General features: G+C 44.4%; 1 protein-coding gene across 1 annotated transcript in view; it reads right to left on the reverse strand.

The window, feature by feature from the left end:
* The window catches only part of LOC138513902 (glutathione S-transferase P 1-like), a 151,150-nt gene that overhangs the window by 91,233 nt on the left and 35,999 nt on the right, over positions 1-23,918 (reverse strand). Inside the window, exon 3 of the mRNA XM_069629042.1 lies at positions 10,474-10,586. Coding sequence (XP_069485143.1) covers positions 10,474-10,586 — 113 coding nt within the window. The remainder of the gene's footprint in view (positions 1-10,473; positions 10,587-23,918) is intronic.

Below are 23,918 nucleotides of genomic sequence, written 5' to 3' on the forward strand. Positions count from 1 at the left end.
AATTAGAATTAGGAGCATCGGCCAAACCTGAGGAGTTAGTATATCAATTGGAGCGATTAATCAGACGCGAAATCAGTCAAAGACTTCATGCAACTACGTTGTCTCAATATTACAAATCCCAACGCATTCCACGAGGACTTAGAATAGACTTGGAACCAACTCTTTGCAAAGAGAATCCTGAATTTGTTAAACGGTGGAGACATATACTAAATAAGTGTTCATTGGATCTTATCATCTTAACAATTGAAGAACTATCTAAATCTCTTACAAATATTGAAGTTGACTTAGAGAACACTAAAAAAGCCCTGGGCACCTTTATGACAAAGGATGAGTTAACAGCCTTATTGGGAGAAATAGATAACAAACTCGATACATACAAAAAAGAAATTGAATCCAAAAAAATTAGAAAATTCAGAAGAGATACATTAGACTATAAATTAGATATAGTCTACACTTGGAAATCTTACTACCAAGACAAAGACAATCAAAGGATCCCTCGACCAGCCTGGAATAGAAATAAAAAACCAACAAATTCAGGGTCAGCACCGACATCATCAGACGCTTCCAGTGCGGAAACAGATAACACCGAAGTACCAATTGAAGTCGAACCAGAAGAAACAAGAGACACTAGAAGTGAAACAAGAGGATCAAGTCAAACCCCAAGTACTTCAAAATCTTCCGTTGAAATTACACCTGCCACGTACTCTTTTTTAGACAGAATAAGACACGAAGAGGGAAAAAGAAAAAACCCAACCAGAAGAGTGAATTACCCAGTAAAGAAAACTTAGTGGTGAATATTTCGAAATATAGACTTTCTAATTTCGAATGTGAAACATTACAGAAGGGCATTTCATTTGTACCTCATTATAATACTACTTTGCTGAAAGAAAAAATAGCCTTTTTCAAACTAATGCGCAAAATGAAATTGAAATTGTTTTTTGATGTTACGGACATTCCAGAGATTATTCGACCATCTAAATACCTAGAAATGAAACCTAAAAGCACATTTACACCTCCTACTCAGAATGCAACACTTGAGTCATTTCAGAAATTGGTACTAAAGGATCTGAAAAAACTTAAATTTCAAAGTAGAAGGAAAGGGAATCTGACCCACAGAGAAAAACAGGCATTAGAACGACTTTGGCAAAATCCAGATATTATACTCAAACCTGCTGACAAAGGAGGAGCTCTTGTCATTATGGATACAGAGAAATACAAGATGGAAGTAATATGTCAATTGGAAGATCAAGATACGTACCTAGAGATCTTTGAAGATCCAACAGAAAGAATCAGAACTATAATTAACAGAACTATAGACGAAGCTATGGAATCAAAGATAATCACTGAAAAAACTAAACGATTCTTGAACAATCTATATCCAATAATGCCAGTGATCTATATATTGCCGAAAATTCATAAGAACCTTCTTAACCCACCTGGACGGCCAATAATTGCAGCTAGTAATAGCTTACTTGAACCAATAGCACAATTTATTGACCAGGTAATCCAGCCACTGACTCGGACTAGCAGTACCTACATTCAAGACACAAATGATTTTCTAAGAAAACTTGAAACTGTCACATTTAATCCAGAAACAGATCTATTGTTCACAATGGATGTTACAAGCTTATATACTAACATCACACATCAAGGAGGACTGGAGGCAATGGAATGGAAATTACTAATAAGTGGAGAACAGGTGAAGAGTGATCCTTTATTCATTCTAAAATTACTGAGTATTGTACTTGAAAACAATTTTTTCTCTTTTGAAAAGCGATACTTCATTCAAATATCTGGAACTTCAATGGGTGCAGCCATGGCACCGAGTTATGCCAACATATACATGGCTTATTTGGAAGAAACAGGAGTGATCAATAATCCAAGATGGAACAACAAATTGAAATTCTTTACAAGGTTTATTGATGACCTCTTTGGAATTTGGCACGGGACTGAAGATGAAATCCATGAATTTTTTGATTACATGAACGAACTTGCGCCAAGAATCAAGTTTACCCACAAGACCAGTAAAACTTGCATTGATTTTTTGGATGTTAAAGTATATTGGAAAATCGACAAACTGGCTACAACAATCTATACTAAGGAAACAGACAGGAACAGCTTACTTTTGGCCACAAGTTTCCATCCTAGGAAAACTATCACAAGTATACCGTTGAGCCAATTTTTACGCTATAGGCGTATTATTTCTGATGAAGAAGACTTTGAGAGAAAATCTGTGGAATTAAAAAACAAATTCATCAAAAGAGGGTACAGTGAGGCAGTTCTCTCTGAACACTACTCGACAGTGAGAGATATTCCAAGAACAATGGCCCTTGAGCCTAAAATAAAATCAAAAGAAGACGAGTTAGTGTATGTCACTACTTACTCCCATCAAAGTGGAAAAATAAAAAATATCATTAAGAATAACTGGAATGTATTATTACTAGATCCAACACTTGAAAAACTATTCCCTACCCCGCCACTTTTTGCTTACAGCAAGAGTAAATCGTTGAAAGACCACTTAATCAAATCGGATTTTTCGCAAAAAATCAAAGTGGAACAAACATACAGGGGTACACTAACATGCAACAATTGCAATTGCTGCAATAATGTACTGAGGGGAAATTCTATCTGTCATCCTCACAATGGAAAAAACATCTCATTATTTCACACATCTACCTGTGATACGAAAAATGTAATATATGGAATTAAATGCCCTTGTGGCATATATTACGTTGGACTCACCAGTAGAAAAGCTAAAGTGAGATGGGGAGAACACAAGTCAAACATAAGGAATTGTTCTACTAAATCACCGGTAGCACAACACTTTATGACAGAAAGACATACCATTGCCCAGATGAAATTTGTGATTTTGGAGTCAGTTAAACTCCCCAGGAGGGGTGGTAATTTGATGAAACTATTACAACAAAGAGAGATCTTTTGGATCGAGAAACTGGACACTATGTATCCCCGTGGAATGAATATTGATTGGGATTTGAACTGTTTTTTGTGATATTTTAAGTGGGAATTGAAGTGAAAATACTATTCTGTTTAGAGTAGTGGTATAAGTGATTTAGATTCTTGATTTTTGAAGCTAACATAACAGGTACAGTACATCGTTGTGCCTTCTTGGAACGATGGACTCATATTTAGTGAATTATATACACTATGCATTTGTTAAGTGATTTTGAGTTGAGATATGGGGCATTGCTAAACAGTCACCTTTGTTATCATTTGCAATACTATGTGTGTTCCTCTGTTGTATTGATGTCGAACTCTTACAACAAAACATAAGTTACACTTAGAACTACTTTTATCATTACAATGTTTTATTAAGAGCACAAATAGACCAGATAGAATACACACATAGCATCTAGCATCTTGTTCCATTCTGAGATGGCGCTCGCGTTTAATAGTCATAAAAACAATAGAGGGACTTTCAAGGTAGATACATTACTATCGAACCAGCGTCCTGACCCATTCTAAGATGGCGCTCGTGCTTGAGCAGTCATAGAAATAGTAAAAGGACATTTAAGCAGAAATATCACTATAGAACCCGCGTTTCCTTACTTGAGACGGCGGTGGCAAATTGATATTGGATTGTGCAGAGAATAGGATTCTGAGTGGACTCATACGTTTAAGGTATCCTCCTGTTAATGAGTCTGTAAATAATCTCTTTAAGTTAATGCTCATATATCCAGTATTTACATAGTGCATACTCTGTTTTGGTTTTGCAGCAGAGAATTTTCCCGTTACCTATATACACGAGTAAATTGAGCGATTGTGTGGTGACTCGCATCAGGATAGATGATATACTGAATGCTGCCCTCGAGACAGGTAGGCTGTCTCTCCTTAATTTTACATATATCGAAATATGTTAGTGAAGCCCGAAACTTAGCATATAATATATGTTACAGGTCCGGTATCCGAACTTGATCCGGCACTCCGAGAATCCTCCAAATTTTCACTTCCGACTTAAGCAGATTGACTCTGGCTGTAATTAACTTTTAGGTAAGATTTAGACTGTTTTCAGTAGGTACATTTACACTGTTTGACTTAATTGTCTGTGGCTACAGGGGGACCCAGCGCTATAACCATGGCGCCTGCTCCCCCTGAGCCACATTTTACTCCCCTTCGTTTCTGAATAATACATATGTACATATGTCTTTCAGCTAATTTACAGCTTACATGAATGTAAATATTTGGACTTAACTCCAGGTCCACCATTCAGGTTAGTGCCCTTTTATGCTGTTAAGGAATTTAGTACTCATTACTTAAGTATGTAATAATTGTATATCCCATTGAAATATTTTTGTAATTATTTGCAGGAGGAAGTTAGAGAGCCTTCACCCAATATAGATAACCTGAAGAAGGGCGTTTACCGCCCGAAACGCGTAGTTAAGAAGAGAAGACATTTGTAATACCAATAACATACAATTGAAGTCTACTCATATATTGGGACTTGATTTGATTTTTGGATATTTCTTTTGAATTTTGTCATGAGATGGTTACTATGTTTATGAAGTTGCTGTTGAAATACAAAGCACTTTAAGTTTTTTTGTTTACAGTTTACCAGAATTTGTACTAACTAAAGAATTAGTGTATGCTGAAATACCAATACATGTTATCTATATAAAAAGATATAAAAAGAAATAATGTACTGTGTACTTTACACAACTGCTTATTATTTGAATTATTTTTGATTTAAATATGCTCATTAAGGTTTCCTTACATAAAACTAAATTTTTGCAATACCGATTGCCTATTGCTGTGCCTCAGTTCATTCACCGTGTTTTTGCAGTGAATCTTCCCAGCTTCAGTATTTTCAAGTAAAGGTAGCACTTTACTCTCTGGGAGCACCTAAAGTTGTTTGTAATTAATTTACCAATCAAATTGACCTTAAAACTTAAATCTTAAATTTCTTAAATCTAATGGTGTGCATCTCTACACCCCATCCACTTGGTTAACAATTGGACCAGAAATCAGAAGACTACCGTCCACACTCTCCACGGGGATGACCTCACCCTTGGAGAACTGAGGTATGTGATTCTGTTTAGCCCATAATTCATCAATGAAGTTTCCTGCTTTCCCACTGTCTACTAAAGCCGAAACCTCTGAAAATTTCTGATTACCAAACTTTAGAGTGATGTGTAAAACCAACATCGGAGTGTGTGAATGATGGTTTCCTTGTGAAATATGTATGTTTGGAGAGGAACCTAAAGATACATCAGGATCCCGGACCGCGGTTCCTCCTACGTCCGGGCGTTGGCGTTTCCCGGCCGTCTAGAGGGAGTGATGGGACACTCCTGGACAGTATGGGTATTTGCGCCACAATACATGCACAATCCTTGAGTCCTTCTGCGTGTTCTTTCTTCAGGAGATAAAGGACCTCTGTTTGTTGATCCCAGTTGCATGGGTTCCTCAGTAGTGTTTCCTCTGTGTGTGGCTGGAGAAGTAGCGAACGTAGGAGTGGTGAGTTTCCCCTTGTGTCTTTCAATACTCCTTTCCTTCATCCTATAGTCAATCTGCATGACTAGTACTATAAATTCTGCTAAGGAGGTGGGACGTGGAACCCTAGAAATGTCATCCTTTATTTCCTCAGACAAGCCTCTTCAGAATAGAGTTACTTGTGCAGCGTCTGACCAAGTGGATTCACTGGCAATCTGTTTGAACCTAGTGATATAGGTTAAGATGTCTTGACTACCTTGTTTAAGGTCTAGTAGATGTTCCTGGGCCGCTATCCGTATTTCCTGCCTTCCGAACATCGACCTAACACTATTACAAAACCCAGTGTGGGAATCCAGTATAGCATTTCTTGTCATGAGAAATGGAGTTGCCCAGAACAGAGCAGGTCCCACCATCTGTGAGATCATGTAACCCACTCTGTCGCGATCAGTATGAAAGAAGGCGGCCTTAAAAGAGAATTGCACTGCACAAGCATCCAAAAACTCCTTTATCTTATGGGGATTGCCATCGAATTGACCCCCAGGTAAGGGTCCTGGAGGAACCTCAGAGCAATGTGGAACCCTGCTGGCTGTTGCTTGTTGAGCAGCCAACTGGGCAGCTTGTTGTTGAGTCTGTTGCTGTGCTTGCCGTAAATTGGGATTCTCTTGTTTAAGGCTCTGTAACTCTGAGGTCAAAGATTGAACGCCAGCTATAAGCTGCTGAATCTGTTGATCCATAATAGAATGTAAAGACTTTTACAAATGGCGAGGACTGTCAAAACCAGGCCGATTGGGCGTTGCTTACTGTTATATCTTTATGGTTATAATGCACTTTCAATACGTCTCTCTGCATTTATAAATGACACCTACCTCTATGCAGGTCTTCAATGATTCAGTAGTCTGTAGAAGGAGAAAGAGAGTCTCACCTAGAAACTCCTCCACCACTCAGCTGAAAAAGGCTAGGCAGAAGTGGAGTCTCCAGGGAAAACCCCAAAAGGGGAAAAAAACCTGAGGTGAGCTGCTGGGGTGCGTGGACTCCTGCAGGCAGCTGTGGTGGTTTACGCGGGAACTTTAGTGCAGACCGAAATCCTCTCGTGAAGAATTCTAATATAGACAGAGTAAAGTATGAATTAAGTATGAGTAAGAGGGTATCTTAAAGATGTTGAAAATCGGAGGTTAGAAGGAAAGGCTTACCCTGACGAGAGGGATTGTCTCTTGATCTATATAAACCAATCCAATGGTAACAGCAGATTGATTGTGTAAAGGACCTAATGGAGCATAGGGTGAAAAGGATTATGCCCCAATGTATTTAAACACAGTCAAAATACAAAAGGGCGTCAGTGAGGCAAGGGAATGAAAGCCTTACCAATATATTGCTGACAAGAAGGAGGATAACAGATTAGGAGGCTTGGAGCGGGAGACTGCAGAGAATTCCTATGGCTGGATCCTAAAGCTTGATGAAAGAACAATAATAGTAAATAAACGCATGCTGGAAAAGATCGCGTAAGAAAGAGTGACTCTCTATCTACGTAGGACAACACACCGGAAAAGTCTGGGAGAAAGACTGATTGTTGAATGCAGTTTCCTTTAGTCTCACAGAACCTGACCGTGATCAGAGGAATCTAATATCACAGATCAAAAGAAACATAAGAAGTAATTCCAAGGGATTTGAAGAAAGAAAGCCTAACGGATTCAGTTTAAGTAATGATCTCAAAGGAGGAAGGTAAGCGGACTTATAGAGCGCAGCGCGACTCTGAGTAGAGAAGCAACGCGTCGATCTGAAGTCCGAGTATCCAGATATGCGATCCCGGAAGTCGGGGGCGTGGCTACCCGCTCGGAATGAGAAGCGAGAGACACTGGAGCACTGCAGACAGTTCCCGGCTCCTCCATGTTGCGAGTGCCTTTTTCGAGGAAAACCGCGTGAATGGGTGCACGTAAAAGTGAAACAGGAGAACCCGTCTGGAGAGATGTAACACAAATTAACAATGCTATTTTTAAAGGATAAACACAGAGCACAAAGGGAGTACATGGACAAGTTCTGAATGTGGGACATTCTTCAAAGATGGAAGAAGATGAGAGCCAAAATGTTGTATTAAAAGTGTACAAACGTCATATGAGATAGAATGGGCAAGTCTCTAGAGGCCAAAAGGAGCAACAACAATGTGCATAAATTGAATCAAATAGCCGTAATTGAAGGATGAAATTGACAAATCTGTGGTCTCTTCACATGGGACTAAGAAGTAAAAAGCAAAGGCTATTCATTAGAGCCTTAAGCTAAGAAAGTGGTGTGCTCACACTTCCTTGAATGTTCACGGACAGTGAGCAGGCACACGGTCAACTACAAACATAAGACTTTGGCTGATAGCCTACAGATGAGGGATAATGGACAAATTGGAAAACTGGGGAGTAGTCTGTTGGAATTCAAACACCTAGGTTTATTTCATGTACCTACTGCTAAGGATCCCAAAGTCCAGGGCTGGGATAGTATGCCAACCAATCAGTGGGGTTGGGGGATAACCGAACATACAATGTTGCAGAAGCCAATCCACTGTTGTTATTTCCACTATAATCAGTACTATACGTATTTAGAGGTTGTTCAAGGCGTGCCCTACAGATAAGGGGTAGCCAATAATGCAAGAATCCTTATATGTTCTATAAGTAGATTATGTTCCCTTCACCAATCCCTTCCCTTGATAGGTTTTGTATGTTGCCACGTAGAATGACATGATAGATGACACACATTAGGTTTTAAGACCTCCATGCAATCAAATTTGGTTGTGAGTGTGCAAGCATCAATCCGATGTCTGCCAGTTGACACTCGCTTTATTTGCCATATTCTTTGAGTCTGTCTGATTATTTGGTCTGAGATTTGTCATTATAATTCCATCTAGCACAAAAGATGCATCAAGGTACTAGAGCACACTTCCATGAGGACTACTGAGCTCATTTGTTTATTAACAGGGAGAGTCCACGGCTGCAGGTCAATGACCTCAAAAAAAAATCAGTAGGGCTGTGACAGAGTCAGTCACATGTCTAGCATTCCTGATGTAGACACTGATATTCCTCAAAGCAATACCATTTAGTGAGGTACGATTGAAATGTTATGTGCTCTGTACTTGGAAAAAACACATAACGTATATCAACAGTAAGAGGCCTATGGGAGCAGTCTGCGCCATACATGTTCCTGACACTAATGTATGCAGTGGGGCTCGCCAGTGCACCATTTCTATGGCCGCATAGTCCCTTGGAAATGTGCAAGCCACCTTTGTGAATAAGGTGGCCTGCAGAGTTCTCAAAGTAATGCAAATAAAAACGTACCCTCTGACCACTTTTTGTTTGCATTACCTTTTATGAATTTGGCCCTAAGTGTTTAAAAAAAAAACCTATGTTTTGTGAGTTACAAACACGGAGTTAATTGTGGTTTCTGGATTAAAGAAACAGCCAGGTGCAAATGATTAGTCATTTCAACATTTGCTTTCTTTGGGATCATTCCTAGCAGAAAAAGTTCAGCACTTCTGACCTAGTCCAATAACTTTATACTTTATTTGCTTTGAACATGTGCTGCAAGGAAAACGTCCTACCTCTTTAACCCAATGTTTGCAGCAACAGTTCATCAGCATGAATTATCATAAGCATAACCTAAATCCGTCAGCCAAACCCCTTAAAAGTCTGTCCAAACCCAAATCACCTGAATTGTTCGGGTGTGTTGGGGTTCGGCCTAATGCATTCACCCAGGCATAGTAGTGTGCCATGAATCAGTCAGGGCATATACCCTTGGCTGTGGCTCCAACAGCTGATGTTTCTTTCTGATGGGTTCACCCATGTTGCTGTGCTATCAAACAGGGTTCCTGTCCTTTGGAGTCCCATTCTCAATGCCTTGGGCTGAGAAAGTACCTCTGGTGCATTGAGCAAGGCCACCCATGACCCAAACTATTCAGAGAGGTATCAGTTGAATTCAGAGCTTAATATTGAATCCAATGTTTGTGGTATGATTTGTTTGCTGCTACCGTAATAAACAATAATTTACTTGCAGTGCAATCTACCTGCATCTTGCAAAGGAAACCTGGATATCGGTGTGCACCCTTTCGCCATACAGAGCCCGCCATTTCGGGTCGGGAATGTAGTATGTTGCACTCGAACAGAGGCCAGACTAACCTACAGTGCTCATCACCCTTCATTATGTGCTCAGGCGAAATAGACACGTTTGATCAATTGCAAAAAAACACACAGGATTCTGGAAGTGGAAAAAAGCGTGGGCCCGGAATTCTTGCTCAAGTCCAACAATAATGCGCAAAAAAGGGAAAAACACTGATGCTGAGAGGCTTGAGGAAAAAGGTGGTTTGAGCGAACCTTCAACACAAAAGGGTGGTGGCTGAGGCTGGCCGTTGACCCACACTGCTTCTGAGGAAGAGGTGGTAAGAAATATATGAAGCCTCTCTAGTCCTTTGACAACTGTTAGTTTTCCAAGCTGGTGTAAATCCAGTCAAAAGAGGTCAGAATTTAAATATCTTAAGACTGCTCTGGTGCTGGCAAAGGAAGCAAGAACAACCTTCCAACAGACAAGATATGGCAGAGGAGAGACGAAGAGTGACCTTGGACCAGTGGTCTTAAAACTGTGAGGCAGGGGGAGGCGGGGGCTGCAGGATGTAGGCGGGGTCGGTGGTCAATCAAAAGGGAGGACAGTGACTGCTTTTAATGGAATATATAAGCATATATTGCATTTGTGTTGCCTCAAAACGGCTCAGACAAAGACATCATGAGAGCGGCAGTGGTTTTGGGTTTGATGAGAGCAATCTTAGACACAGCGGGGCTGGTGGAGGAGGCTGGTCCAGTGGCCTCTACACCCTATGACCCACTGGTGGAGGAGGTGAGCATAAGGAAGACCGCAGGATCTTATTCTCAAAGTGGCAGGTGGTGATCCTGCGAGAAGGGCTGACCGCCGTAGAGAGTGGCAGAGGGTGGGAGAGCCTCCAATAGGCACAGAGACATTGACGATGGACTTGATCATGTGACAACGTAAGATGTAACATACCGCAGTCTGCTTGAAGTCCACCTCTCCGGATGCCCACTTCTCGAAGGAAATTTCCTCATCTGTCCAGCGACAGCCCTGGTCTGATAGCAGGAAGCGCATCATCTCAGCGCGGCCTATAGAAAGAGCATGGTAAACTCCAATTAGACTGCTGCTTCTCATCAGCGAGAGAGGGTGCACATACATACATAAGATACATAAGACCTTTTGTTAGCCCCACCGACTAACAGGCATATCCTGCTCTGCTACATGGTGCATGGACACATGCATTTTTGGCCCCTTGCACTGACAGCACCCATGTTTTCAAGACACACATGGTGTCTACTCAGGAGAGGCCCCTTGACAACGCTGCATTTCCTGGCCTGCTCCAGGAGGTGCCCCAACATGCACATGATCACCACACACAATGCTTAAAAAGAAGTAAATAAAATACTACGTGACATCTGACCAGGTGAGGGCCCCTGACAACACGCAGCACCCATCCTCCATCGCCTCACGTCTACCGCATCATGGAGCAGGCTGCATAAGATGTCGGTGTCCTCTAGGCTCACCTGCCTGCCACCTCAGTGCAGCATTTCTCAGGCGTCCACTCCCATTCACGCTTACACCACACCAGGACAAGGCCCGCTGGTGGGCAGAATGGGTGGACCAATTTACTGATTCTGTCAAGGCAGTGGGGGGAGAGAAATTCCGTGCTCTAGCAGAGGGGTTCACCAATTGTCCATCAAGGAAATTAAGGCCATCATCAAGACTATTCCAGAGGGTGAGAGAACCCCGTACGACACCATGGTGGAATCTCTTAACAGAAAACTAATAATCCAACCAAAGAGACGCAGCAAGCCCAGGAAACCATTGATGAGTTTGTAACCCGCCTCAGACAACATCTTGTGCACTGCCAACTCACCCAGCCATCAGACTGTGCATCATTGAAGGATGTATTTCCTCCACATTTCAAAAGCAACTACTCAAGAAGCCCCTCCCCCTGGACGAGAATGTGGAGCTTGCAAGGGTATATGAAAAGAGTTGACTCCCAGGCGTCCTCAATGTAGAACCAGCAAACCAAGAAATCAGACAAACAGGAGGTTGTGGATGCTATTGAAGCCCAGACACCAGGAGACCGGTCACAAGGCCCTCTTTGACCGCCCAATCGGCCGCTGACACCTGCGCGAAAGTCAGTTAGACCCCACAGGTCATGCTACAGATGTGGGTTTGCAGTGCCACACACCGGGACGTGTCCAGCGGTGCTCCAACTGCGGAAAAGAGGGACACTGTCAGACTGTTTGTAGGGAAGTACGGCCATTCCCATCGACAAGGGCGAGCCCAATGGCAACTTGGCGTCAAGGCAGCAAGCCTGCTCCATTCCCCCAAGTCCAAAGGTGGCCCCCCAGGATACTCTGCAGGACCATGCAGATACGTAAGGGCCATGGATGACATGCGAGATGATGAATATGGACAGGGCGATGACCGGCTCTACCCTCACACACAGTACAGGGACAAATATGATGAACATCACCTGCACATCAGTTCTACCCCTCAGACAAATACCAAGGCGACCAGCAAAGGATATGACCAGGATTACCCAGAATACGTGAATACGTTCCCCAACAGCCGCACAGTCAGTGGTCTCACAGGAACTCAATAAACTCCTGCAGAACAATATAATTGAGAAAGCTGAAGGCCCCATGCCGTGGATATTGTGATGCTGGAAATGCATTGGAGGGACAGGGCCTCCGTATCCTTGTCCTTTACTGCTTTTTACCATGTGTTCTGTCGTGTTTTCCACGCAGGAGTTCTTGTGGGACTCCTGGCGGTGCAGTTCCCTCTTTTGGTTTGGTGTACAGACCCATAGGATACCCTTATGGCACCCATGGTTGGGGGGTACAACCCTGTGCCCCTAGTGTATGTTTTTGGGCACCTGTGTGTGGCCCACAGAGCAGGGTACGGGCTGGTGACAGCTCTGTGCTGAATTGACAGGTGCCCTGAGTGTCCTCCATTTTGGGATGCCCAGGCCTTGTCAGTGGAATCGGTAGATTCCTGATGGAGACAAGATGGCCCCTGTGGCCTCTTGCCTTCCATCGCCTGTTACCTTGATCTTCCCGAAGTCACAGGAATCCCTGACTCTGTCCCTTCCCTCTGACTGGCTGTTGGGTGGAAGTTCCATAGATGATAGTGTGGGGAAGTGCCGACCAGACTGGCTGGAGCCTTCCCAACGACCGTATGTTGTGGGTACGCCTGTGGGTGGGACCTGGGTGAATGTAGTGTGTGACGAATATGCACTTCTTGTAGTGGATGTCTGGTATCTGGTGTTTGACACAATGATTGAGACAGCCCTGCCCGAAAGTGGTATGAATGCAGTGTGTAGTGTTGAATGGTGTGGTACTTGTCCGAATCCACATTCTGTGTTGTGAGTGTCTGGATGGAGAAGAATGGCCTGAATGCACTGTGTGCCTGATTGGCTGACTGACTGCTGAATGCCCTTCGTAGTGATTGGCTGCTGAAGTGTGACCCTGCAGAATGAATGGGAGATCGACAGTATATCTGGGGACCTCTCACTGCTAGGAATCGTGTTCAGAAGTGTTCAGCTGAAGTCCAAACTACGAAGAGTAACTGGAGTGAACTGAAGCTCGACCTTGAAACCCTGCTGGAAGAGAAGAATTGCCGTTGCCCTTCTTCATCAATCTAAAAGCTGCTTTGTCTTCAAGGACTGACCCAGAGAGGACCTAGTAAGGCACCCTCTTCCCGAGCTGCGAGGGACCATCGTGCACCAGCTGATCTTTGCCGAAGCTCCCTGGTAGACAGACCTACGACAGGCTGCCGACCGGAGACGGGGACTGCTGCGGAATCCCAAAGAGAAGCGCCCTGACTGTTGTCCACCACCGTCGCAACCGCTGTCGCCGACTGGAGCTGCCGTGCTCCTGTTGCCTAAGGACTTTCGATCCAAGGACGCTCTCGTCTGCACCGCCGCCCGCCTTATCCCGCTGGAGAAGGCCAGGCCGTCGACACGCCGAGGAACATCCGCTGGTGGGTTTCCCGCCACCCAAAGACCACAGAGACGCCGACGACTTGACGCCCTTCTTGGGCCACAGTTCTTCAAATTCTTTGCAGTCCAGAACTATCTGCACCGAGATGCCCCACACGCCTCTTCCTTGCAGGACGTTTACACTTCCCCGTCGACAAGCACCGTTAGGAAAGAAGCTGCTGCTTCACCACCGTAGTTCCCCCTGTTCTTCGTCAGACGTTCGACGACCCGTGACTCCTGCCTTAAAGGGAGGGCACTCGAGAAGGGCCGTCGATTCCCTGACGAGGAACACTACAACGCCAGGTAGTTTGGGGTTGCAGAACTATGGGAAAGTCTCTTGTGAACAATATATGGACTGGGCTTGTGATATATCTTTTTCTACAGGTTGCCCAGGTGGCGGGATCTCCACACAGAACTGGGTCTAGGTAGCAGGGCCAGTATTTGTCATGATCCCTGCTTCCAAGGGGTCAGGACTTGCCCCACGACCTTGGAAGCAGGCCCATGACTCTGATCCCAGGAACCAGCCAGTCCCTATAGGGACCCTCTGGACCTTGTCCTGGCGCCAGTGGCGCCAGGCTCATGATGGTGACTGGTCCCGGCACAGGAAGCGCCGGGCTCATATTGGATAAGAGTGCTTGGTGGACCTACCTGTAGCAGACCATGCTGCTTACTTACCAGCTAACTGGTCTCCTGATCCTTCCCTGCCTGGAACTACTTTTTCTGTCTGGGTGGAGCAGGAGCCACTCCCTGGAAGCAGAACACAGGAACTCTTTTAGAAATCTGGAACTCTTTTCTTACCTGGGTGGGGCCGTGGAAGGAGACGCCTAAGCACTACAGAAGGCTATTTAAACCACACCCGATTGGTTTCACGTGCTTCGCGTTATTCTGCATCTGCAGCAGGACGCTCACCGTGTCAGCTCCAGGAAACCTCCAGCTCCAGATCCTGTGAACACGAAATAACCTGCTGGAATCCAATCTTCAGTCTTCTTCAGTCTTCGGCAGCTCCTGCAAAACAAAGGCACAGGTTAGGTTAAAGTAAAGGCAGTGAATCTACTTACCTAATCCAACAGCAGCATCCAAGGCGCCTTTTTCTGCCTTTCTCTTCCGGCATCCGACATCTGCAAAGAGAGAAAGCATCGGTCAGTAATATTCAACTACAAGTTCTGCTTACCTGTGTTACGCCCGTTCCAACTCAGCTCGCGCTGCATTCCGGCACCTGCAAGGCAAGATACATCGGTTAGTAACGCTTAGTTACAAGACTGCTTACCTGTGTTATGCTCGCTTTCAATCTGTTCGCGCTGCACCTCAGCACCTGCAAAGACTAAAGAGACATTACGGAGCATTCTCCAGCGCTAGTGCAGTCTTTCTACTTACGTGCCATTAGAAGGATAATCTTCATCGTCACAGCATCTGAAAAGGGAAAGACATAGACTTTACAGACTTAAGACTTTTGAAAGAGAAGAAAACAAAGCAAAAGGAACTTTAATACTTGCAAGGCACGCTCGTGCATTAACGGCGTCTTCGCTCTCAGCAAATCCTCTGCTATCAAGAGGCAGAGCTCGCATCCAGTGAAGCAACTGGATCCAGCGCCCTTGCATAAGACGCAGGATGGAGAGCCCGGCATTTACCTATATAAGGTAAGCGCAATATCAACCCAGTTCCACGGGGAAAGAAAGGGCGAGAGGGGCTAGGAACTTTCCGAACCTTCCAAACACTAATACCTTGGTTTACCCTTGCAGACATCTCTCTCTTCAGCTTAAACTGTCGGTGGGAAGGGGGCCCAGTCCGGGAGCAAGACGAACCCTGCGCCTAACACTGAAGACAGTATCCTCGCCAGATCAAGACCCGCGCCTCCGGGGGAACCAGGTGAGCGTTACAGTATTCTGCCAATTGTTCTAACCAACTGCTTTTCTCGTATATCTATTGTTGGTTTCCTTTACGACCTGATTTGTGTGACATTTACCTGTACAGTTGATGCACTTTAAAGAGCTCTAATAGTAATTGGGGTAGCACGTTGAACTGTATATTTGCCATTATAGATAACCGAGTACAAAGTGAGTTATCGTGATATTGTACATACCCTTGAATATTAATTATATAAAGACTGTGTTTTAACTAATACACTGTACAGTGTGCGGACATTTCTTTGTGGGTGCTTGGGGACTACACTGTACATAAGAACCAGCCTGCATCTCTTCCTGAGAAGCGACCATGTACCAATAATAGTGAATCTTGGCTGGGGTCCTCTCTGCCTCTCCTCTACCATAAAGAGAGCAGAAGTACAGACACCCCCCTCCGTTCTTTATAGATATCCCCATTAGTGATTGTCCCCAAGGAACGGGGTCGCATAAGACTGTGCATCAACATGAGGGTGGCTAACACCGCCATCCAACGGGAGCGATATCTGGGTCCAAATATCGAGGACATGACCAACTGAACAAAGCAACCACTTTCTCCAAACTCAACCTCAATCAGGAGTATCATCAGCCGGAACAGCACCCCGAGTCCAGACAGAGTCATCACCAGGTTCTCCACGTGTGAGGGACTTTTCTAATAAAAATGCCTCAATTTCAGTATCTTGTCTGCCGCTGAGATTTTTCAGGAGGCTATCTGACAAGTCATCCTCCCCATCAAATCTGCCTTCAACTACAGTGATGACATTTTCGTCTACAGTGCATCACAAGAGGAACACGACAGTGCACTGCTGGAAGTCTGCACGGCCCTACAAGCAGCAGCGGTCACATTAAACCTGGAGAAGTGCCACATCAATAAATGAAAGGTGAGGGTCTTCGGACACGTGTTCTCTGATGCCAGAATGGCTCCGGATCCCGACAAAGTGAGCATCATAGACAGTCTACCGCTACCCGCACAGGTAGCAGATGTAGGTCATTCCTTGGCAAGGCGTGATATAGTACCAGGTACTTCCCACATTATGCCATGCAAACAGAACCCCTCCGATGTCTCCTGGTGAAGGATGCTGCTGTTCCAATGGACAACAGAGTGCCAGAGGGCATTCTGTGATGTGAGTGATGCGCTAGCGAAAGCCAAGCGACTGGCATATTTTGATCCCTCCGGACACACTGAGATCATGGTAGATGCACGCCTGGTGGTGTTGGGGGAAATACTCACCCACACCAAGGAGGAAGAAGGGTAACCCAAACACATCGTGGCCTATGCCAGCAGGGCTCTCTCGCCAACGGAAAGAGCATACTCACAGGCCAAGAAAGAGAGACTTGCAGCCATCTGGGCCTGTGAGCATTTCCATGATTTCATTATTGGGAAAAGGTTCACGTTGGTTACGGACCATTAGACCTTAGTGTCACTGTTTTATAGGCGTACGATTATGACATTGTGCACAGGGCGGGAGGGGATCGCAACCCTGTGGACTATATTTCCAGGACTCATATGGCTAACAAGCAAACACGAGAAGAGGTGATGCCGAGTACATCAGATACGTAACAGCAAATGCCATGCCGTCAGCACTCGTGCTGGAGGAAGTTGCACAGGAGTCGCTGAGAAATACCTCGATCGAAATGGCAATACAGTTGACCAATGGCAACAAATGGAAAGATTATCACAGGCAATTCCAGTTTTTCCCAAGGGCAAATTAGGCCGGAATAGCCAAGCTGTCCAAACTACATACAGAGCTGGCAGTTATGGACAAAACAATCTTACTGAGAGGTTGCAGATTTGTCCTACCCCAACACTCAGGAGGGCAGTCATTCAAACAGCGCATGAAGGCCATAGGGGCCCCAAAAACACAAAGAAAAGATTGCACTACCACATATGGTTCCCATATATGGATACCCTAATAACCGACATGATACAACGCTGCATACACTGACAATGCACAACCCGAGTGGAGCCACTGCTACCACAACAGCACACGGAGATCCCTGAGAAATTGATTTCATGTATTTTATTGTGCATTTGTAAGATACAATAATAATTTTGCATTTATATAGCGCTACAAACCCTCAGTTATCTGAGCGCTGCTTATTATTACCCACGGTGTGTGGTGCTCATTTATTGACCTCGGAAGGATGAAAGGCTGAGTTTGGCCCTGCCAGGATTCAAACCTATGTTAGCAGGCTCTGCACAGATGTCAAATCGAGTGCTCTACTCGCTGTGCCACTTGACCAGCTGAAGATGATCCAGAGGGATGACCAGAACCTAGGTTTTCTCCTTTTGTTCAGAGTGCCCAGAAGGAAACCTCTGGACTGGAAAAACAAAAAGAGTTATAAGAAATCTAAACATAGCTTTCTTACTAGGCCTTCTATTAAAATGCCTGTGACTACAACTACTCCTACAGTAGAGATGGATAGGAAATCTGAAAAGACTAGGGTCTCTGTTTCAAGAGACAACTCTAAATCTGTGGGATCCTCTACAAAGGACCCTACTATAATTCCTAATGTCAGCATGGCAACCTCTAACAAAGGCAAACGTAAAACTAGAGTTAAAAGGAAATGGGAGCCTAAACCATGATCTACCATTTCAATTCCAGATATAAAGCCGTTGCCCACACTGCTTCTGAGGAAGAGGTGGTAAGAAATATTTGAAGCCTCTCTAGTCCTTTAGACAACTGTTAGTTTTCCAAGCTGGTGTAAACCCAGTCAAAAGAGGTCAGGATTTAAATATCTTAAGACTGCTGGGTCTTCTACTGGACACCCAATTAAAAATCCTAGTGTTATGAGGGAAACCTCTAACCAAGGTAAAACAAGATCTAAAAGGAAGTGGAAACATTTACCATGCTCTTCCACTACTACTCCAACTAAGATAGCAGATACCTGACGTGCTCCAGAGGGAGAGATGGCAAGGAATCATGGAGACCCCTCTAGGTCCATAGGACCTTGTGATAAAGATCCCATTAAAAAGCCTATTGCAGGTTAAGGACTTGTAACATCTCCTGATGGACTGTTGAGTCAGACCCCTTTATGAGAATATTACCTAGCAATGATGGCAGGTCCTATAGTTTGTTAAGGATAAAGAACTTTGCAACTAATCCGCAAAAGAGTTACAAAAAAACTTCTGATGGTCTCCACAGTATGTTTAACCGACTGCGACATGAGATTAATCCAGGAGTGGATTATATCCCCTTGTCCCTTAGTCTGGTAAGGACGAGTGGTAGGTAAGAATTTCATTTCAGTGAAAAAACCTTTCTGACCTGTGTCAACCGCAGGACTTTTTGCTGGACTTTGTGATTATCTTTCCCTTATTCCTAGGTGAGTGGGAATCGTTTTCCCCTTCACCTTGTCTGTTACTCATTTTATGAGTGACCTTTTTATGTCTCTCCATAGTGTGTGATTGGAGTTATAGTTTCCTGTAACTTTGGACTAATTGTAAAGTACTACGGCAGCACACCGCATTTTAAATGCAGTGGCTTCCTTTTAATTCTCTTATTATTTCTTGGGTGATCCTGTTCCCGAGAAGTAAAGTGGGATTCCCATCCCTTTTACATTTTAGATAGTGAGCCAGCACACCCCACCTTATGTGGAGTCCTGGGGGAATACAAAGTATCCCCTTTCTTACTTACCTGGTAACATTTGTGTTACAATTGCAAGTTTTCTTGAATGGCTGGTGGCAGTGAGACTACTTTTGTGACTTGTAGTCAATATTACTTGCCGGCTGTCAAATCAGCCTTGGTATTGCGCAGGAGGGTCACCATTCAGCTGGAATGGTAGGCAACTTCTTTTTTCACCATTTCTCATTTGCTTGTTGTTTCCAAGGTCTTCTTCTGCCATTCTAGGTGGGAAAGACCTCGGTTGAAGTGGTGTCTTCAGTGAACATCCTTTGTATTCTCTGCAGAGGCTCCAGAGTGTCTGAGAAGGTAGAAAGTGAGGAAGGAGTCCAAAACTCTGCAGCCCTCTGTGTTTCACCTTGCCTGAAAGGAGCCAGTTCCCCTTGGGGAGCCGATTGTCCTACCGCCCCTTTTGTAAACTGCAGGAAGAGTTTGCAGAAGTTGTGCTGTAGTTCCTGACAAATACTCCGAACCTGGAAGCTGATGACAAGACGACCACTGGAGCTGAATCCAAAGAGAAACATGAAGAAAATACATCTGTAGCGATTTCCAGCGACCAGAGAGCCTGCTGTGTAACCGGAGCATGATGTAACCCTTCCTTCCAATCAACCTGGGGATGCCAAAAATGATGACTCCTACCAAGAGGCTAGTGATACCCACTAGTCTCAAGAAGACCTGCAGAATGAGCCATCCCTCGACACGCTGTGACCTTACTGGGCTGCAAAAAGCTAATAACAGGGGACCTCAAGCCTGAGTGCAGTGTATAGTCTTCTGAAGTCCGAATCCTGCTGAAACTTTGGTGGACTCCTGTTGACCCTCTGGAGATGTGATCTGAATCCCAGAAGTCCCATCACCAGAGTGCAGGACCGAGAGAGTGAAGAGAATCCAACGAGCAATATTCGTCCTTCATCTGGTTCCTGTAAAAAGGTGCCAAATCCACAGATCTGCATGAAACCAGAAGAATCCTTTGGCTGAAGCCTCCTCTGGTAACTTCTGCTGCAAGTTCCCATCCAGTGTCCATTTCTTCTGTCTCCAGGGACTAAGAATCTAGGGATGAGGTCCCGCGCTGCTGCAGAATGCATCCTGAAGGCATCCACCCAGAGGCTCTTCTTTTCTCCTATGTTGGCTTGGGTAATACTTACCTTAGATGTCTAGTAATAAAAATACCATGCCTGCCCCTTGTGCCCACAAGCGCCTCCCATACATACATAGTCACATGGATTGCGCTGGGGGGCCCAGGGAGCAGGCATGTAATTTTTTTTCTGGGTATCTATGATAGATGCCCTGTAGATAAAATACCAAAATACCATGCCTGACCCCTGGGCCCCCAAGCACCTCAAATAATCACATTGATTGTGTGCATGTGAGGCAATGCGGGCTCAAGGGCAAGGCCTGGCAATTTTCACTGGGCATCAAAATGTGATGCCTATTACAAGACACCATGTCTGCACCCTGGCCCCCCAGTGCCTTGCATACATACATAATCACATTGATTGTGTGCATGTGAGGTGCTGGGGGGCTCAGGAAGGAAGGCCTGGCATTTTTCTACTGCGCACCTATGATAGATGTCTAGTAAAAAACGACCATGCCTGTCCCCTGTAACCCCAATGCCTCACACACATGATCTGTCCCCCTAGGCCCCCCAGTTCCAAGCAGGCATGACATTTTTTACTGGACATCAATGAAAAAACAAGCATGATAAGTGTTATTACATGGTTAGACAGGCCGTCTGGTGCAGCTAGTCTAGCAATTTCTTACTGTGGCATGACATTTTGCATTGGGCATCTTTGATAAAGCAAGCATGATAAGTGTTATTGCGTGGCTGGACTAGCATTTTGGTGCAGCCAGCCTATCCATTTCCTATTGTTGTATGACATTTTGTATTGGGAATCTATGATAAAAACAAGCATGATAAGTGCTATTATGTAGTTAGACTGGCATTTTGGTGCATACAGTTTGCACTTGTTTTCATACCGTGACATGCATTTTTATGTGTTAAGCCAACTGGAGAATACCCATATATTGGCAGAACAAGCATGGACATGGTTTCTTATATTATCATTACTGGCATTATGTGCAAAGCAAACATGAGCATGTTTTTGTATGGGAACATTGGCATATATTGATGCAGCCAGCATGGAGATGTATCGGCACAGCCAGCATACCAATGTTTTTATACTGGCACATTTTGTGAGCAAAGGCATCACGAAAATGTGTTGGAGAAATGCTCCTGTGCACTGTTTGTGACTTGCATCTATTGGATCTTTTCACGAGTTACCCTTCAAAACCAATTATAAACTGTTTGGCTTTTTACCCAATTTTTCAAACAAGTTTTCTGTAAAATGCATCATTTTAACCCATTATTTGAAAAAAGAATTTGTGGGGGGAGACCATCCCTTGCACCTCCGTTGAGAGGTTCAGCCTCAGTGCTTGGTCACTAGGGCATATTTGGGGGAAATATTTATACCCTGCCACTTAAAAAAATCATCATCCACCACTGAATCTGACTTATGCAGCGTTATGTCATTGGCTGCTAAAATCTCCCTCATCTCCATGGAGACTTGCTCGACCCCATTGCCAGTTACCATCTGTTTGAGATGAATTCTCTATTAAAGATTTTTTTGCGGACACTCTAGACCATGGACTTAGTGATGTTTGATACAAGCTCGAGTTAGATCCATTTGGAGACGCATACGACCAAAAGCACCCCAAAGTGATGTTCATCATCAATGTTCTCCAGGTGGCCAATGAAGTGCGGCTCATTTTCTTCCTATGGTGCTGGTGGTGAGTCAGCATTTTGAAGTGGAGCTTGGCTGGACGGTAGCGTTTTGACACTAATCGGGAGATTGTGGACATTTTCTACAATTCTTCAAACATCCTGGTGCATTTGGGGGTCATCAATACGCCTCCCTTATCCTTCTCTTCGTGAGAGTGCTCCCCAAGTGTCCTTTATGGCCCTTACCTATTGCTGTGCTTCTCATGTGCACCGGTGTAACAATCTTGTATCTTGTCCCCCCAAACAACGTGTCATTAATGACTTGCGAGTTCTGGGGCTACTTGCGGATATCAGCCTAATGCAAGTGGGAGGCTATGCTCGTCAGGACACCAAGTGCTTCACCCTTCTGGTTCCTTGACATCCTGCTTCTGACTGTCTCACAAATGTTCTCTCACAAGTGGGTAGACATCTTCGCATATGCCTGATAACGTGGCTGAGAGGCACTCCTCCTTTAGGAACGTGCCAGCGGATACCAGTAGATCAGGGAGCTTTGACATGCATTCATCTTGTCCATTCTGACTAAATGAAAATGGTATCCTTCCAGCCAGACATGTGTTGAATTGCAAAAGTATACTCCTAGAGTTTGGCTGCAAGCTTAGTCATTCGTGGTATGGATGTCCTGGTGAGTCCCAGACTTATCATATGGACCACACATTTACATTCTATAACAAGGCCAAACTTTCTTCCTCATATAAAAGTGCAGAAGTATTCGGTCACCCACGCACTGGCCACCATCTCCTTTTCTATCACAAAGTCGTTTCTCTCCACCACTGATATTGTTTTATATGCAAATACTGCACTGCTCTCTTTATCTTGCAGTTTCTGTGTGAAGGTTGCACCCAAACCATAGGAACTGGCATCCATCATCAGTGATGGAGATCCTGAGTCTAGAGTAAAAAGGTTGCAGTCAGGGGGCTCGGAGAATTCTCTCTTTGATAGTTTGGAAGGCATCACTTGGGCGGAGCCCTGCACAAATGCCTTTATTTTAAGAAGAACTCTTAGCAGCTTTGTCTTTTGAGCAAATGTTGGCACAAACTTGGCAGAGTATTCCGCCAGACCTAAGAACGATTTAAGTTCTTCTTCATTGCTTGGAGCTAGGGCATTAGTGGATGTGCTCAGCAGGCTGTGCTTTGACTTGATGCCTAGTTTTGAAATGGAGTAGCCTAGATACTGCACTTGGTCTGAAAAGTACGTTTCTCTTTGCACAATGTTACCCAGGCTCAATGGAGCTTCTGAAGTACTGTGTTCAGAGTAGCACTGTGGTCCTCATTCAACTTCCCATATATTACTATGTTGTCCTGAAAGAAGGCAACATTACAGAAGCCTCCCAGGTGTGAGTCCATCATCCTCTGAAAAATTGGGGCTGCAGAACAGAGCCCAAATAGCATTCGGGTATCCCATAGGGTTACGAAGGACAATGTGAACACCATGAGGGATTCAGGAGAGTCATGGAGCGTTTTCTGGTAGTAGGCATTCCTCAAATGAGCTTCATAAATATTTTTGAGTCTCATAACATTATAATGAGTTCAGAGATGCTGGGCCGGAGGGATTCTGACTGTCACTGCTTCTTTGTTTTGGTTGCTCAGGTCTATACAAAGACGCAGCTGCTATGATGATGTTTCTTGGTGTGCACTACTGGACTCAGCCATTCATCGCCTCTATGGTCTCTATGATTCCATCACCCAGTAACTTTCTTAATAAACTTTAAGTCTGTCTCTTGCTGTGGCTGCGACTGGCCCTATTCTGTGATTTATGGCAGCCGGGTGTAACTTGACGTTGTGCTCACACTCTTTATGCACCCCAGTGCCTTGAAAATTCCTTCCTTGTGGTTGCAGAGGATGGTTTGCAGGACATGACCTGCTCTTCACCGTTGGGATCTAGAATTATGTCTAATTTAGTTTGAGCATCCCACCCCACTATGGTGGGCTCATGTTAAGCCAGATATACGCACATTCGCACAGTACAACCTTTATGGTTAATATGACACTTTTTGTTCCCTAAGAGAGCACACAAATAGTGACCACTGAAGCACAGTGTTGAATTGATTGTTGTCCTCAGGATCCCACACTTTTCACTGCTGCGCCAAAACCCCAACCTCACTGTTACAGGCTACAATATTGCAGCATCGTTAATTC

This window comes from Ambystoma mexicanum, chromosome 12, assembly GCF_040938575.1.
Source record: "Ambystoma mexicanum isolate Mex_15411 chromosome 12, UKY_AmexF1_1, whole genome shotgun sequence".
NCBI classification, from domain to species: domain Eukaryota; kingdom Metazoa; phylum Chordata; class Amphibia; order Caudata; family Ambystomatidae; genus Ambystoma; species Ambystoma mexicanum.